Here is an 18,411-nt window from a genome sequence, read left to right as displayed (position 1 = left end):
AATGAAGTTTTGTAACAAACTAATTAAAAATATTCTAAAATTTTTACTACATTATAATAGAGAATAGTGAGTTATATCTGAATACTAAATCCCTCGTCAGCATGTTTAAAAACATGACTTATCTTAAATATAAAACAAAGGCATCCGTATTACTGTCATCACCACACAAGAGCATGATGGTATTTAGTTACTACAGAAAACTCATTTAGGAAAAACATTTTGAAGAAGAAAAAAAAAACCACCATGAGATTAAATAATTTATTACCAGTGCTAAGATGAACACATACTTAATACTCAATTTTATGCAGAACTTTAAAAAAATAGTTTTAATACAGTATCAAAATTTACACAAGTATTTTGTCAAAAGACCAGTGTTCCTTGTATTAGCTTCTGCAGGCACAAAAACTTATTTTAAATGTCTTCAGAGTGTAGGAATACAACAACGTAAGGATGAAAGCTTTTTTTCTAACAAGAGAAGGTGTAAATAAAACAAGCAATTTTCTTTTACAAAGTAGTAATACTTAAAAGATATAAAGGAAAGATAGCCTTAAATGGTAACCCAATTACGAGAATTAGAGATTATTCTATAGTAAATTAATTCATAAATGTTTTCTGAAAGCAGAGTACTGGTTTTTCATCACAACATTCTAAAAACTGACAATTATTAAGCTAAAGAGCCCATTTAAAAACAAATAGAGTAATTTAGAAGAAATCTGAAAACTGGGAATTGTTGCATTTCTACTTTTATAATCTTAAACCACAGTAAAAGCTTAGCATTCTGTCACAGGCCTTTTGCACATTCATACAGGAAACTGTCATTGCATTTGATAAACACAAAATACCTATCATAGCATTTCCAATACACACAGTCTAATATTATATATACCAAAAATAAGAAACTAAGCAAAGCTAGCACACCTCTTTTTCAAACCTCAAGCAGCCTGAACAAAGCTTTTAGCCTCAATAATCAAGGGCATGCGCCAGTTTCATAAAACATTAGATAGCTGCTGTAGACAAAGAAAGCTTTTCATAAATGCAGTGCAATATTTTAAAGTTTACATGAAGTTTATTAAATATAACAGCATGTCTAGAAACTAAATTGTAGAAATTGACATCTCACAGCTGAAAACACTTAGAAAAATTGTTTGCTTGTTCTTCAATTGAAATTGGTAATATTAACATCAATGGGTACACTGAATATGGACATGTCCCCAAGGTGTGTCTTCATGAAAAATACATCAAGATTAAAAGAAAAGATATATTTATTTTGATCACTTGAAATAAGTGGTACTCTCTGATAATCACTCTATATAAAGTCTTGCTACCAGCTGTTTAGGAGAATTTATGTGACATTTTAGCACCTCAAAACAAAACCGCAGAAACCTTATCTACCTTGCATCTAAATTATGCGGCAGGAACTAGTATTTTGTTGACTAAAATATAACACTTAGGTACTCAAGTCTCAAACTTGGGAAGCTGGAAGACACCTACCTCTTCTTATTTTCAATACAACATGGTAGGAAACTCCCACATTAAATGCAATGAGTCAACTCTATCAACCACCAAGGCTCTACTGTACCCTTCCAATCATGCGTTTTTCCCAATTATAATCTAAGGAGTCAAAAACGTTTTAGTTCTAATGAAAATATTGGTACCAAAATGGTGATTTTCAAAGCTACCTTGTTTGAAATTGACTATTGTAGACATCAAAGCGAGAGACATAAAATACAGCTTTAGTTATACTAAAGGTTTTTAGAGGGAAAATATGTGCAATCACTCCATGAGTTCAGGTTTGCGGAAATCCACTCTTTTCTTCTTCTTTCCTGTTACCTATTCCTGGCAGTGGCGATCTCGTGTTTGAAAGAGTGTTTCTCACATTGGTCCTTTGTACTGGTTGCCAGACAAGTGCTGCCTAATCCCAGGACACGAACCTGCAGCATCTCCAAGTTTCCTCCACACAACCTTTAAAAGAAAACAAAACATCTTAATTGTTCTCTTCCAGAAAGACACGTGTGTTTTTACCGGTAAGGGAGAGGGGGGCAAAGATGAATGTGAAGACAAGAGACAAAATAGCCACATGAATGAGCTCAAACACAAAGGAAGATGAATGAGCTCAAACACAAAGGAAGTAAAATGTGGTACAAGCTTCTAAATCACAAGAATTACTCAGTTGTTGGACCACCAGGTTTGTTAGGAACCAGGGTCAAAATTAAAGAATGATGTGCCAACTTAGTCTAGGAACTCCCACCCTCGGAGGTTGACTGCATTGGTGGAGGTGAGGTGCAGGCATCTGTATTTTTTAAAAGCTCCCAATGGGATTGATTCTAATGCATAGCTAGACTTAAAGAATCCTTAAGCAAAATCATCCTGGTCCCTATATTATACCTCTATTACAAGGGATATCAAAGGAAAATGAAGACGCTTTGATCTTGAGCTATTTAAGTCCTCAGCTGATAGCTTTAGGGCCACTAGTAAATTTCCCTGCTTCTCCCCGCAGAGTTTTGGGGCTTCAAACATAAATCTTAGCTACCAAACAGGACTATTTCTCAGATTACCAAAACAGAAAGCATCCACATGCAGGGAAAAGATAAGAATAACTTCAAGAATCACTGAACTAGATACAATTACAATATGTTAAAAAAAATGGGCTATTTTAGAGGGACAGTAGTAAAGGTGAGCTGAAGAATAACATAAGTATAAGGTAAAACTATCAAAATCACCAATGATATATTAATATAATAACAGTAATTGGAAAACATGCATAAACACACACAGTAACGATCATAACCCTCCCAAGGTGTTTCACTATAAAGACTATGCTCACATTGATTAATTCCACAAAAATTTACATGACTATATCATGAACACAAAGCCAGTTGGTTCATTACTTATTCAGAGACTGTGTTTGTTTTCCTTTTAAGTAGAGCAGATACTACAGATATACCCAGTAAGAATAATACAGGGTCTGTCTTTCATTTGTAAGCCAATGCAACTGTTAGTCTCTATGTTCTAGCAGATACTCTTATGTGACAGAAATGTCCTGTCGCATTTGGAGAGTTGTTATGGTCCTCAACTATTGGAAAGGAATGTCATAGCAATAGATGGCTCACGCTGTACTCAAGGGAATTAGGAGAGTCTCAGTCTTAATAGCTTGACTGCAAAGAGGTACAAACATCTAATCAGGAAGCCAAGCTAGCATCTCTTTCTTGCCCTTAAATTGTAAATATAATTACATCTCTCCAGCATGCTTTACATTTCTGGTTTAGAAGTGGAGGGTAAACTCAAGACCTCAATCACAGACACAAAGCATTAGATGGTTACAACTCAGTGCAACCCGTCTTCAAGTACTCAGCTGTAGACTGCAATGGGCTATGTGGTAAAAGGAAGCACAGAGCAGGCAGAATTGAGCTAAGCCAATGAATGATTGACCTGTTAACTAAGAGGAGAACAGGTTGATGACCAATCAAGTATTTGTACTGTTCTCAGGGAATTTGTGAGTCAAACAGAGAAGCCTAAGATAAAAAAACAGTATATGTATTTCTGTGGTAGTTTGGGAAGAGAATAGAGCCCTTCATGCTAGTAACATGATATGCAGTGAATAACAGGCTTTCATTGTATAGATGTCAACAACCTATCTTCAGGAGGACGATCAGAAACTGAGGCAAAACTCTGTTAAGTTCTGAGTTTTATAACTGATCTTACATCATGAGAAAGTTCTGTATGTCTGTGACATTATAAAAGCACGGGGTTCCACAATCTTAGCGAGTTTCTAAGAAATTACTTATCTATGCAAATGTATTAAACATTAAAAAAAACCATACTTTTCTTCTCCAGTATTTGCTCTGTATTTTCAATGTTCATATAATTTATAATGGTGATGCCAATATTTTAAATCAACACTTTTTTCTCTTGGCTTTTAAGTAGTTTCCAAATATATGAATGCCAACTGTCAGACTTGGGCTGGCTTATTTTTTTTTTTTTTTTCAAATTATGGGCATCACAACAATTGAGAGTTAGAAAAGCTTTCTAGAGAATGTTTAAAGGCAAATGAGGAGGGTAAGCTTTTAGCTCCAGGAAAATATCTTCTTAGGGGAAAAACCACCACCAGCTCACGTAGCCTTTTGACACATTTTTTTAAAAAATATAGGTAAACAAAAAGATCTATACAAACTAATCAAGGTACAAACCATGAGTAGGTCTCTGCTGTGATTAAGAAATAAAATTTCTAATGTCTTGAAATCAGAAATCTTTCATCTAAAAATTTAAAAAGAGGCAAGAAAAGGGACAATCCTGGCATTTCTTTACAGAATTTCTGGCATTAAGCACAATGGAGATGTAAGATGCATTGCTTTTCATTCTTGAGGAAAGAAAAGGAGTCCCCAGCTTTACTTGGGGAAGTGGAGAGAGCTAGTCCTCAGAGGAGATCTGGGTCTAATCCTGCTCACTTAACTGTTCCTTAGCGAACAATCTGGGCAAGTACCTTAATTTGAGCAATTAACAAAATTTGGGGATCTTCATTTCTTTAAACATAAAATGCAAGTGTGGGGTTCTTACCCAGTAGTTGCTATCCAAATTGTCCATGGTCTGGGGCAAAACCCAGATCTCTGAATTATGAAGGAGCTCCACATACTACTCTGTGGAGACCCACTGGGGGGGATGACCCCTGTGGCCCCCTCTAGTTCTACAATTCCTAAAGTCTGTCAGAACTTTCTCATTCCAGAGACAATAGATGAGAGGCAACAGGCACCCCTAGGTGTGTGGCCCAAATTCTTTTTTTTTTTTTGTCATTTCCCAGGAAGAAATTTTATTTCATGTTGTGAATGTAAATTTTAGTAACAATTCTGTTGAAGTTCCTTTTCTAGGACTGTTATCAAAGTATTATTTCAACTACTCAAGATAAAACACATTATTTATCAAAATATGATAGTTCAAAATGTCACAAGTGAGAAACCACTTGACAAAAGGTAACACATTTGTTTAATTTCACTAGTTACAAGTGAACTGGTGGATAAGTCATGATTTTAGGTGTGTATGATATTTCTATTAAGATATCCACGTTACAGGGATGATCAGAAATGGGTATGGCTATAGAGAGATTCGAGGTGAGTCAGTGGATTACCTCTGCGGGCCTATTGGGCCCACCAACCCAAATTCTTAAATTTCTCTGAGGGAAATATTCAAGCTGAAAACCTTAAGGACAGGCTGAAAAGCTACAGAAGGTAAACAGTGACGCATTTAGGAAATCATGCCATCTAAAACTAATGATTTTTAAAAACAGATATTCATGAAATAAAGAAAAACAACCAAAACACAAAAAGCAGGAGACTAAACACTTTCCCAGCACATAAAATCCCATGGGACTTTGTAACTTTTACTGGATTCCAAGACCTCAAAGGGATTGTTAAGTGTCTGAGATTATCTGGTCCTAACAGCCTAAAGCTTAAGGGTATTTCTAAGCAATTTTGATATCTTAATGGACAAAGAATCTAAGGTTAAAAAATTATATATATGAAGCCAATTAAAATGAGTGATTAATATAATCTATGATTTTTTGCTTTTAACAAATGTGTTCCTCTGTAACATTCTATTTAGCTTTCTAATAACCTTCACAATTATATTCTTGATTAAATGATACATCTATGCATATTACTGAAATAGTTAAAATTTAGTCAGCCATATAATGATCATATTGAATATGTATCATGAAAGGAGCATGTCATTTTTTTACTGTGTATATCTATCTCCTATAGCTATATCCTGAACATATGTCAACCACTGAAAGGTAAAGATAATACTTTGCATGACATGAAGCACACATATTATATGCATGAACAACCCAGCAAATATTACCTAGTAAGATGATGATTCTTTTCCCCCAAGTAAATTTACAAACAAATCCGAAGAAGTCTGTTTTATCACAGGTTTTAAACACTGATCTCTAAGGACCTTCTTAAAAATATGAAGCAGAAACCCATTTATTTTATCAAAACTAGTAACACATTTTAGACAACAGACAATTTAATAATTCTGGAATATGTTGGAATATATTGGCTTATTGCTTACCTGAATATTTTATAACATGATTGTAGTGATAAAACATACTAAAGATAAAAATAAGGGGATTTGATTTTATTTTCACATAATTAGGGCACTTGTCCAGCATTTTTTAAAGTAGATATTCATAAAGCAATAACTACGCCATGATGGGGCTTGGAACACAGAATACACAACAAAGCACATTAAACTTACATTGCACATTTCTCTGACTATAGCTTTTTCTGTCTCACTAAGGTCCTGTTCATACTCTTTACCCTGTTGACGATCTATAGTTTCCTGAACATCCAAGACCTGGATTAGTTGAAAAAGAGAAGCAAATTTCACATGGAAAAAAACCTTGTTAGTTATAGAATAAAACCAGCAAGCAGCTCCACTTGGTAAAACCTTTAGTTTTCTCCATGTCTGCATATCAGAGTGGATACATATATGGCAAAATCTTTTAATTATTATTGTGAAACCTATCTAGAATCAATTCTACTTGATTTCAGATGGCCATTAAAAGCAATCTATTGCATCACTAAGAGTCTATTGAATGTATTAATGTCTAAAATAATTAGATACATTAGTTAATTGGGTCATTAAGATAACCTGTCAATGATTTAGAGTCAATAATTCTTGCTCCACTGTAAAAATGAGCAATATAATTAATTATACACCAGACAGTCCAAATGATATGTAGACACGGCCTATAGAAAAGATGATAGTGATGGTGAAACTGGTCAGAATCCAGGAATATGTACATAAGAATTTTTAATATTAACACTACTAACCTCACAGTTCTTGCCTGGGCATTCTCAGTGGCTAGGAAAGGAATATGGGGATGGTTCTTTGACATTAGCAATGAGAAACACTGACTCCTTATACTAGTAGTGACAATATTTGAGCAACACTTTATAAATATTTTTCATTAGAGCAACGTATTTGGGGATGAGATGCTTTTAAACAATTTTAGATTCCATTTCTCAAAATTACTGCTTAATAGAGTAAAATGATATTCCTTTAAAAATGTCTGTAAAGTTTTCATGTCAATACTTTCTAAAGTACAAAACTTGGGCTTTGAGTGCAGTTTGCTATTTTCTTCTGTCAGCTTATAAATCAAAGCATTAATGTAGCATAAAAAAATACTTTTCCTAAAAGCCCCTATAGAATCCACCCTGACATTGTTAAACTCCTTGTTCTGTTGTCCTCCCAGTCAGTGCTAGGGCCACACCTAAAGGTGTCACCTGCAAATTAGCACCAGTGAACAGTTGAGTCAAAATAAGTGACTTAAGCGTGAGGGGAGCCTTTCTTTTAAATTCATATATACTGCGACTGCATGGATTTTCACTAGAGTTCATGCTGCAATAAAGAATCTAATTCACAAACTACTCTCTGGTTAACTCAAAAGTTCTAGCCATTGTTATTATGTAGATATTGCTTCTTTAACATAGGATATGATAGTAGTGAGTGAAAGGCTGACCCTTTTACTCAACTCAAATTAGAGTCAGTTTACAGCCATTAGAGCAGTGGTTCTCAACCTTCCTAATGCAGCGACCCTTTAATACAGTTCCTCATGTTGTGGTGACCCCCCAACCATAAAATAGTTTTCGTTGCTACTTAATAACTGTAATTTTGCTACTGTTATGAATCGTAATGTAAATATCTGATATGCAGGATGTATTTTCATTGTTACAAATTGAACATAATTAAAGCATAGTGATTAATCACAAAAATAATATGTAATTATATATGTGTTTTCCGATGGTCTTAGGTGACTCCTGTGAAAGGGTCATTCGACCCCCAAAGGGGTCGCGACCCACAGGTTGAGAACCACTGCATTAGAGGAAATTCTTAACTATGCTCAGTGAATATTCATAGAAAACTTATGGAACTCTTTGAACAAGCTCATTTACTTACAGATTTGATTTATTATGCACCTCAGAGAAGAGTACTTCAAATCAGTTAATTTCTACTAAATGAAGTGAAGCTCCAATTAATAGCATGAATTTTAAAAACAAAAAAAAATGTGGTGTTATTTTAAGTGAGCTAATTTCTCACACTGCCTTCAAGCTCTTCCCCCATCCTTGACCAGAGTTATTAAATCCTAGAGAATATTTTTGAAATCTATCAGAAGATGAGAAACTGAGCCACTGTCCTAAGTATTCTTTTCAGAACAGAAAAATCTTATGATATAAATATGCTCTAGATCAGTGGCTTTTAAAAACAAAATGTTGAATGATTGCATGTTTTTAACATGGAGATAGTGTTCCGATGCATTTCCCACAGGCTGTGTTTGCACATATTTCTGTTTCAGACACAGTGAACTCATGGAAGCGAACACATTCTCTATTCAAAAGCCTCCAGTTATCCAATAAAGATACGTTAGTTGCTCAGTACTAGCCAGCTTGCCCAGTGAGGACTTGTGTGTTCTGATTATCATATAACATCTTCCTTTCTAGAGGTAAAATTTCATATGAAAATTAGAGAATGAATTCAGAGAAAGTTGAAGAGCGCTTCCCTGCCTGCCCCATTCCTTTTCGGCCCTCCTAACACAGCTGTAGTGAGAAATCTGGGGAAGAATGCAGTGCGACCCACTCAGCCGATCTGATTCAAACTGCACTTGCCCTTTACTAAGGCAGCGGGCTGAATCATCTTTCAATCGGAAAATGTGCTACTTGGGGAATATGTACCGGCACTAACACGACAGGATTGAAGCCACTCTCATTTTTTTTTCATCTCTAAAATGCTTTTCAGGTAGCTAGAGCCTGGCTTATGCTAAAGTTACAGCACTGTCCATGCTAAGCAGCATTCAAATGCTGAAGCAGAGAGCAAGTGTTCCCCAGTCGATAAACCAGCACCCACCAGAGGGAGGGTGCACCCCTCATTCTGTTGTGCCTTCCCATGAATTCCTCTCAGTTGCTCACTTTGTGTTATCCCAGCCAACACAGGAGATGCCAGGTGCCTTGCCATTGGCCACCGGCGTGGTTATACTACCTTCCCTCATGAGCAGCCAATTGATGCCTGTGAGACGCAAGCTCACTTCATCTAAGGGACAGTAAAATATAAGGAGGGAGCTAAAGCTGCTAAAACTAAATCATCTCCCAATAACTATTTTGAAGTTCTCATCTATTTATTTGCTTTATGCATGCCAGGGGAAAATGTGGCCCACTCCAAAAGGATGCATCATTCTGAATCCAAAACAATTTTAGAAAAATTGTGAAACTCATGTGGCAGGCTGAAGCACTCTACCTACTTCATGCTCAAAATACTTCATCAGGCTACATGTTATGGATTATTAATTTAAAGGACAGTGTTTTATACTTGGAAACTGAAAATTTCAAGGAATTGTCTCAATTTTAAGATAATTTTTATTGCATTTGTTTCTACTCTGAAATATTTTTATTAACTTTACTTATGGTACTTATTGGAAAGCTCATTATTGGTAAAGAAAATTAAATGATAAATTTTAGCCAAGTCTTTTTTGAGGCCATTACACAATTTGAAGTAAAAGCCAAAAATAAAATAGCTTTATGAGCAAGACCTTATACCTATTTTGTAATATTCTATAAAGGAACATTAACTAAAGTTTGAAGACCTAATTTCTTTTAGTGGAGGAGGGAGTAGGTTTTGTTTGTTTCAATAGTTTCTTTTAGTAAGTTGCACAATGTGCTTCATTTGCATAAAGAAAGGAAAATATGGTATCCTTCCTTCCTTTGGCCAACTATTAAGTCCCTCTATTTGAAGACACCCGTGCTACAAACATTGCACATAAAATACCTGTAACAATATTTTACACAATGAATATACATGCATATCAGACTTCAAATTCAACTCGATGCAGATAATGAATCACATTACTCAAAACAAAATAACACTAGAGATTCAACCATAAGTACTCAAACCCATTGTTAGTTAAAAAATCAAAATCATAGTTCAAAACTTAAGATAAAGTTACACCATTAGGGGTAAAAAATAAAGTATATATGGTTAAAACAAGACTGTGAGGACTACTAGACTACAGCAAACAAACCACAACACAACTGATTTTCTTGATAAATGGTTGTACACAGTTGGTTACCTTAAGAGAATGTACCACGGGTTCAGGCTGCTGAGAAGGTGTGGTATGTCCACTGAAGCTAGCTGGAGAGTTGGGTGAACTGTTATTCCCATCAGCCCCTGATGACAACCTAAAAGAACCCTTAGTAGAAAATCAACAACTTTGTTATTAAAACAAAAGTCGTTTATAACTGCACAGATGTAATTCAATTTCACTGCCAAATGAGAATCAGCCATTTTCATAATTTTTTTTCCAAGACTGTCCTACAATACTATCCACCTGTTAACTGGAATGTACTTGCTGCTTGACCAGCAAGAAAAGTTAACCAAGGACCATCTCTATGCATATCCAGATGTCATTTCTAATTTACCAAAGAGAGCAAAGCCCCCTAAGGAATAACCATTAAGCATTTCAAGAATGACTTTTTGAAACTTAAACATACTCAAGTGTGGGGAATTTGTGAGTTACTCCGCAGCTGAGTTAACATGCTCATTCAGCAAGACAAATGCCTCATTCCATATGTCTCAGAAAATGCAGACACATCACATTCTTATAAAACACTCTCTCTTATAAAACATTTCTTTGAGGAAAGACCTGTAGTGGAACATATTCCAAAGAGATTTAACCAAATTCAGTATTTTCTTTCAGAAAAAAATCCTTATTTTCTGGTCTTTTTGGATATGAAAAACAAAATGGATCAGATTACATATTTGTAGTTCATTGACTCTGCAACGTAGTTGCTGAGAAATCAGAACCTGCCATGATTAATTTGGCCTGTGAGAGTCACAATCACCCATACGGGAACTGAGGGAAAATCAAACCGACTTTTTCTAGGGGATTACTTGCAGAAAGACTAAAGGATCAGGAAAGAAAAGAGTAGCAGTTATCTAAACTCCCACAAAAAGCAGTCTAATGGGACTTTCACCTGTGTTATGGTGATCATTACACTCAGAGGGCCTGAGAGATTTTAATTTTTGTCCAACAAACCTAGAGATTTTTTCCATGCCTATTAGACTAATAACTGCTCTGTTTCTCTTTGATCCCCTGAATCTAATCCCCGGGGAAGGAGCATTATGTGTGGTTTGGAACTTTTCTTTTCCAGCATCTCTAAGAGAGTTTCTATGTTGTGCATTTCAGGGATGGGAAGGGAAAGCTGAGAGCAGCAAGTCTTAGGTATGGGCTTTATGCAAACCATGCTATTTTTAAAGAAATTGACAATTCCCATTGATTTTTACAAAAATTATTATGCATGCAATTTGGAATATGTTCTCTCTTCCGTGTCGCTGTCACTGCTTACCTCGTTGCAGGCTATCCTCACCACCTCACAAGCCAACGGAGACCGTGTGCTTTTCCGTGCTCAGAGAGTTATGGAAACACATCAGGTCCTGCCCAACCCTCACTAGCCAACAGGGAGAAACAGCCATAGATGTGACATTTAGGTGACCTCCCCAGTTTCTGTCCTTCATTGCTACGAATAACTAAATTAATAGCAGGTGATGACACAGGGCAATCAATTATAATAGTCCCAACTCTCTCTGGGGAAAAACATTTATAAGATATGTTTTCCTATATTTGTACTTCAGACAAAATCAGGCGTAGTACCTGATACAAATAATAAAAGGGAAACTATTTTAAGTTGGCTCATGGGGCACACCCTCCCTCCAACTCCATCACCACATTTTGGACATCCTCCTCTTCTGAAGAGATCAAATGTTTCCCAAACAAAGGAATTATAAAGGAAGATCTAGTCCCCCACCGTTTTCTTTCCCTGCTGTCACCACGCTCATGAACTCGTGTGAAAAGGCTTCTGAGGTACGCAGGGTTCACTTCAAACCTCTCATTTAGGACCCACCACTGCAGTTTTGTCTGTCTTCTGACTGGTAATCTGACTTGGCTGGCAATACCACTTCCCCCTCTGGGCTACTCTCCTCCCAGTCCTTCTCTTTCAAAGGTTCCCTTCCCAGACCTGGCAAACTGGAAGGTATATCAATCCTTGTGCGCTTTTTGCTTTGGAATGGGATCTCCATCTTTCAGGCCATTTTGGTTTAAGAAAATTTCTAGAATCAGTGATAAGTAGCTCCCCTTACCACAAATCCTCTAATTTAGCATTGTTTAAACTTGAGAGTCCTGTTCTACCCTTATCTATTCAGAAAAAAAAAATTTTTATTAAAGAAATTTCTTTAAATAATGGGATAATAATAATAAAGATTACAGTAGGGGGAAATGTATCATTGGGGGATTAAAGTTCAAATCCACTTTGTGAGCGATGGACTAATAATCACAGGAAGGTTCAAGAGTCATGATTTATGTGGTTTTTGTGAAGCCACAAAGGTAGCCAAGTGCCTGGTAAGGTTGTACACAAACAGGTTTCTAGATGGTAACAGAATCAAGCAACTCATTCTATCACATCTCATTTAGTTCGTATGAAACAAAAGGTCAAATTTATATGTGCTCAGTAGAATGAGACCAAAATTTGGAGGATTATCTAGGTTCAATCAATACAAAGTTGACTAATATGTTTTCACTGAAGTATTTTTTTAAATGTGCTACTCAGTGAAACATATTTTAATAAGATTGAGCCCATTTAAATTGTAACATGGCTGGCTCAGGATACAAGGAATTTAAAAAGAGGAAAACCTTAATGAAATTAGACACGTGACTCCCAGTTTCAGGGAGGCTTGTTTTCAAGGTACATGTGATCCACACAGTGTACCACTTTCTCCCGGGGCAGTCAACTGGAAAGGGCATGGGATAATGTCCTGGGCTGGTGTTTAAGAGTTCATTTTCATGGCCACTGAACTCTTAAACGCCTTTTCACGAAGGTGCAGGCTACCTTTGTTCTCCAGTCACTCAACTTTCACCCTCAAGTTCAGGGGGAAAACACTAGAGATGACTGTGCAGGAGATGAAAGACGACTCCCAGCGTCCCTCCCCAGACTTACACCCACAGCAACTTTCATGTACACAGATTGTTCTCTACCCCCAGCATAACTTTCCTCGAGCAGCACAAGCCACCTGGGTTACACACAAGCAAATGCAGCAGCTGGCTTGTCTTCACTCACCGGGAGAGTGGGCAGGCAGCGTCCTATTCCTCGGCACCCTTGCCACCACTGCAAGACCCGCCGGGCTCTGGGCCCCCAGCCTTTCTCCATATTTGAGCTGTTTCTAGTTGGAGGTTGCCTTCTATTCTGGGTGGCCTTATATTTGGAACAATATAGTACAATCACTCAGAAAAATACTGTTTCCCAAATCTCAAGAAAGCAGATAGAACAAGAAGCGTAATGAAATGCACCACAATGACCACAATGGCAAGCTGTAACATGCACCTGTGACCAGGGAAAAAGTGAACATAAACTGAAGTCTGTGTATTAGAGCTAATGCTGATTTTTAAAATAGATTTTGGTAAAGTTTTAACTAGTTCTCAAAGTATCAAAAAGTGGTAGATGATAAAAAATTGAAGCTACATAGACAAGTTTATTTTGTGGGTTTTACTTGTGAGAAACAGAAGTGCCATAAGTCTTCCAAGTATTTAAAGCAGTGTAACTTCAGGACTTAACAGAAATTATTTGAAATGTATTTGGGAGCATGACGCCCTTTTGTGCAGAAACTCAAGTTGGGTGGATATATTTAACAATACTCAAAAACTGATGCTGCATCAAATTCTCAACAAAATTCCTGAACATTTAAAAAATGCAGGGTGGGGCAATAGTAGGTCTACAGTTGTATTAATTACTGTATTTTCCATACAAACAACAATAAACTTTCATGTATTCACAACTATAAACCCACTTTTGCTGCACCCTGTACGTATGAGCTAAGGGGTCACTATTGCATCATAGTAACTGTTTTTCATGGGACATATTCACAGTTGTCAAAATGTGAAATAATCAAGTTGATTCCCTAAATTTCTGTACTAGTTGGAACTAGAGATATCACGTAACTAAAATAAAAAGAAAAAAATGTCCTTAAATTCCAGTTTTTTCCATGGCCAAACTGTAATTCTACTAAAAATGATCAGAACCAAAATGAACTTATTTGAACTTAATTTCTCCTTCCTGCCAACTTTCACTAAAACCTTCAAGAATGCTATGTCCTAAAGAATAGCAACATTTTAAAAATAAAATATGGGAAATTCACAAAATAGTCCCCCAGATTTCAGTGTCTACATGTTTAATTTTAGGAGACAACAAAAAATAACATTTTTTTAGTTCTCATCAATCTATTTTCCTAGAAGTAGGTGCTCTACTGTGATAGTACTGGTCTAATTTTCACCCTTTAACTTTTGGAGGCTGAATAAAGAAATGAGTAGCAATGATGATCAGTAGTTGTTACAAACTCTTCCCTGAATCTATGAAATAGTAGCAATTATCTATTAAATAAGTCACACATATTCCTCACATAAGAGAAAATTACATATTTGCACTTGAACCATAATGATCATTTCAACAGAGCAACACTGATTTGAACACTGCTCTTTTGCAATAATTTCATATGTCAGTGTCTACTTTATTTTCACCATCAGAAGAATTAAATCCAGTAATTTATAATATGATTGATGGCTTAAAATTCACCTCCCACCCCAACTGGCATAGTTAGATTTCTGGGACGATTCTTATGCTTAATGCAGTATTTTACAAATGAGTTCTCTTCAGGATTTGGTTTTCTCCGTGACTTCCACATCTCTCAGACCTTAGGTTTTTCTGATTCAACAACTGGGTAAAACTTAAGAATTCCTGGTGTCATATTCCATAATGTATAGTAAGACTGAACCCCAATGCCTCTCCATTGCAACAAAATTTATTATAACATGAAATCTAAGGTAACACCTATTACCATTTAGAAGCACCTGGAAAGAATAGACATTCAGTTACTATGCGGACAGTGTACAATATTTTCCCACTTTCAGAAAGCAGATAAAATATGAAATATACTTTTCTCAGGATCTTATAAAAGGTTCTTTTTAAACATTATATGTAGAGTGCATAGTATTATTAATCTCCTAAGAGGGGGCAATATACGCAGGCCAGATTTTTGTGAAAGAAAAACTACTTGGTGATATAACCATTTTAAAGGAAAAGGTACTCTTTTGGAATCAGGAGTAGTGACTTTCTACTCATGTGGGCAACATAATTTTTGTTTGTTTTTTAAAATTCTGGTCTTGGAAAAGCCTGTCCTGGACCGGCCATCATTTTTGACCTTCAAGTAAACTATACTTGAATGGTATTTATGTACTAATGAAGGCTTAGCTCTTTGCAAGCTCTACAATTACCAATCACACTATTTTCTGAAGACAGCTTCATAAAACATAGTAAGCCTCCTGTAACTCGGTGCTTGGAATTGTTGTTGGCAACTTTGGAACTCAAAACGGTGGAAACCCAGATGCTGGCCATCAATTGGGAGAACAATTTCAAACAACCTTAAGAAAGTCACTTTCTATTTTCTGAGTAATCCCATTTTGCTTAGCTTTGTTTTCTGCAGTTTTTAAAAATTCTACATTCATGAAAAAATACTTGAATAACCCTACCATTCCATAGGAATCTGAGTACTCATTAGCCACTTTCTATACAGGTAAAGTAATCCACAAATTATTGTAGGTACCAGGACAGTCCATCCTAAATGACAGCAAAGTAATGCTCTGCATCAAGACTGTGTGGGAGGTAAATGACAGGTTACTTACCCAGAGGCAAGTACTCATTATAGAAACCGTGAATTCTGTGGTGTGAGCAAACAGACTGGATAGAGAACAAGAGTTATCCCTTCGTACCACTGAAAAAGATAAATGTTTGGTTCTGCTATCCCTTGTAACACAGCATTTCTGGAAAATCTTCCACGAAAAGTGAGATTTAGGACATTTTCTAATATTGTCCTTAAAATCACTGACTTCTTAAGAATTAAGAAAAAATGAAGCCATTCAAATTTTTAAAAGGAAATGTATTACTCATAGTCTCGCTGTGTAAAATAATTACAATTCGCAATATGACTTTTAAGAGAACTGATAAGATGAAGCTATTGTGAATAAGTTGTCTTCTGGCTATTTTAGTAACATTGTTTTAATTAATACTTTGGAAGTTTCCATTCTTTTGCCTTTTAGAGTACACATTAAAAAAAATCTTTAACAAGAATGACAGTACTGTCTTTACATTTTATTATGTAAAATGCAGGCTTCCCATTTCGATATAGATCAGACAAGTGCACTTGTAAGAAACTTTAGAGCCCAGCCCTCTTATCTATTATAGGAAGCCAACTATGGAAGTCTGAAAATTGATCGGCTAAAGTGGTTTCCTGTTAGTTAAAGATGTTTAATTTTTTATAAGCCCTGAAGGTAGGTCAAACTATACCTCATCAGAACACATACCTAGTTTAAGGGAGAGGAGGAATTCAGTATTTCCTTATCATAGGGCAAGAGCGGATGGTTTGTGTAATCTCATCAGGCAAATAATATTTTGTTCCATTTTACCAATCTTCATTCTGACATTTTGCAGAACTGCAGTACCACACAAATCAAAGCCCAGATAAGAGACTTTAAAGGTCACCTTGACAAACTTCTTCCAAAAGATTCCTGCAAATGGGCTTAGAAATGCTAAAAGACTTTCTGCTTTGCTCTAATAGAGAATAGTTGATTGTATTCAAAGAAAAGTTTAGTTTTTATTTAATTAGAGAGTCTGAATTTACTCAATACTGATTTAAGACATTAAATAATTTCCTGGATTTGTAGATATTCATTCATTAAAATCATTTTTGCTGAGCACCTAGGAGAGGTAATACCCCATACTATGTGAGGTGGGTATCTATTCCAAGGTTTGCTGAGCGAGCAGCACAGTAAGTCCAGCTCATTGACTCCAAGGCCACACTGCCTAGGTTCAGATTCTTGATCTGGCACTTAGCAAGTCCATGATCTCTCTGTGCCTCAGTTTCCTCATCTGTAAAATGGTATAATAATACCTACCTCTCTGAGTGAGGCTACTTATATGAAAAGAGCTCTTACAACAGTGCCTAGCCCACATTAAGCACTCTCTAACAATGATTTTCAACCTTTTTACTCTCATGGCACACATAAACTAATTACTAAAATTCTGCGGCGCACACAGAAAAATATTTTTTGCAGATCTGATCAAAAGAAAAATAGGTATAATCAGGTGTTGGCTGTTGTCATGTTTTTATTTGACAATCTAAGGGGGAAAAGGTCAGTGCCCCTGACTAAATAGTCAGATATTGCATGTTTTCAAAATTTTTGCAGCATACAGGTTGAAAATCGCTGCTCTGTAAGTATTTGCTACACATTTTATAACTTGTTTGTCAATTTATATTCAGATGTTTATTATTTGAGCAGCAGTTCTCGGGGTGATTTGGCCCCCCAGGGGGGACACTTTTAGCTGTCACCATGGGGTTTCTGTGGGCATTTAGGGGGTAGAGGCCCAGGATGCTGCTGCACACCTGGCAGCACAGGACAGTCCGCACAAGGGATTATCCAGGCCCTAATGGCACGAGTGCTGAAGCTGAGAAAGCCTGATGTCGGAAAACTGCAAAGCAAAATTTCTGTTGATGGCTCCGTAGCAGATTTTGCATATGAGGACAAGTGGCCCACAGGATTTGGAGCTCTTAGTGATTTCAAAGAAAACTCTCTAAGCTTCGGCCCTCCTGTGGTCTAAGAAGAAAGAGATCCATCTTTCCACCTCCGAATAGGAAATTACTCTTTTTAACAAAAGGAATAGAATTAAAAAATATCCAAAACATCCTACTGCAACAATGCCAGCAGAACCAGAATACAAAACGGGCAGGTACAGGGCAGTGGTCCAAAGAACAGATTGCTCTCCGAGTGGAGAGATGCAGCATGCTGCCCCCATGAAAACCCAGACACCATCCCACAGAGAATAAAATTGGCAGAAGGTGGTTTGCGGAAATTACGGAAGCAAAATAAAGCTTTCTTAGCAACACAACAGGTAAAGATTCTGCACTTAACTTTAGGCAGACACACCAGGAAAGAATAAAATTGCCAGGAAATAGAAATGAGGGCCCTGACCCATGAAACAACAGCTCAGAGCAGGTGAGAGCATTGTGTGACAGGCAGAGGCACACCAGAGAGACAGAAATCTGGATCAGAACAGTGACCATTCTCTCCTTCCCAGGAGGCTAAGGGTTGCAGTCTGTCACATGTTTGTCTCCTCAGTGGGTGGAAGACTCCTGAGAACATATCTTAGTCATAACAGCTCTCTATTGCTAAGCTCCTGTTACATGTTAGGAGTCTCCTAAATGCGGTCCATTAGAAGATTACTAAGGCTGGCTAATATGAGCTCCCACTACGCGTTAATACCCATCAAG

At 36.6% G+C, this 18,411-nt stretch overlaps 1 protein-coding gene across 6 annotated transcripts in view; it reads right to left on the bottom strand.

The window, feature by feature from the left end:
• Window positions 1-229: 229 nt before the first annotated feature.
• Window positions 230-18,411, bottom strand: part of CCDC85A (coiled-coil domain containing 85A) — a 176,177-nt gene continuing 157,995 nt past the window's right edge. The window contains exons 4-7 of one of the 6 annotated variants that reach the window (XM_070429251.1): window positions 13,155-13,289; window positions 10,115-10,234; window positions 6,250-6,348; window positions 230-1,962 (exon numbers count right to left, since the gene is read on the bottom strand). In XM_070429251.1, coding sequence (XP_070285352.1) covers window positions 1,873-1,962; window positions 6,250-6,348; window positions 10,115-10,234; window positions 13,155-13,289 — 444 coding nt within the window. In that variant the 3' untranslated portion in view covers window positions 230-1,872. The remainder of the gene's footprint in view (window positions 1,963-6,249; window positions 6,349-10,114; window positions 10,235-13,154; window positions 13,290-18,411) is intronic. The other 5 variants (XM_070429252.1, XM_070429246.1, XM_070429247.1 and 2 more) reach the window with 5 other exon arrangements.

The sequence above is a fragment of the Myotis yumanensis genome, unplaced genomic scaffold (genome assembly GCF_028538775.1).
Source record: "Myotis yumanensis isolate MYYU_CA2020_CCGP unplaced genomic scaffold, mMyoYum1.0.hap1 SCAF_11, whole genome shotgun sequence".
Classification (NCBI taxonomy): Eukaryota; Metazoa; Chordata; class Mammalia; order Chiroptera; family Vespertilionidae; genus Myotis; species Myotis yumanensis.
This window is presented reverse-complemented; position numbering and strand designations above follow the sequence as displayed.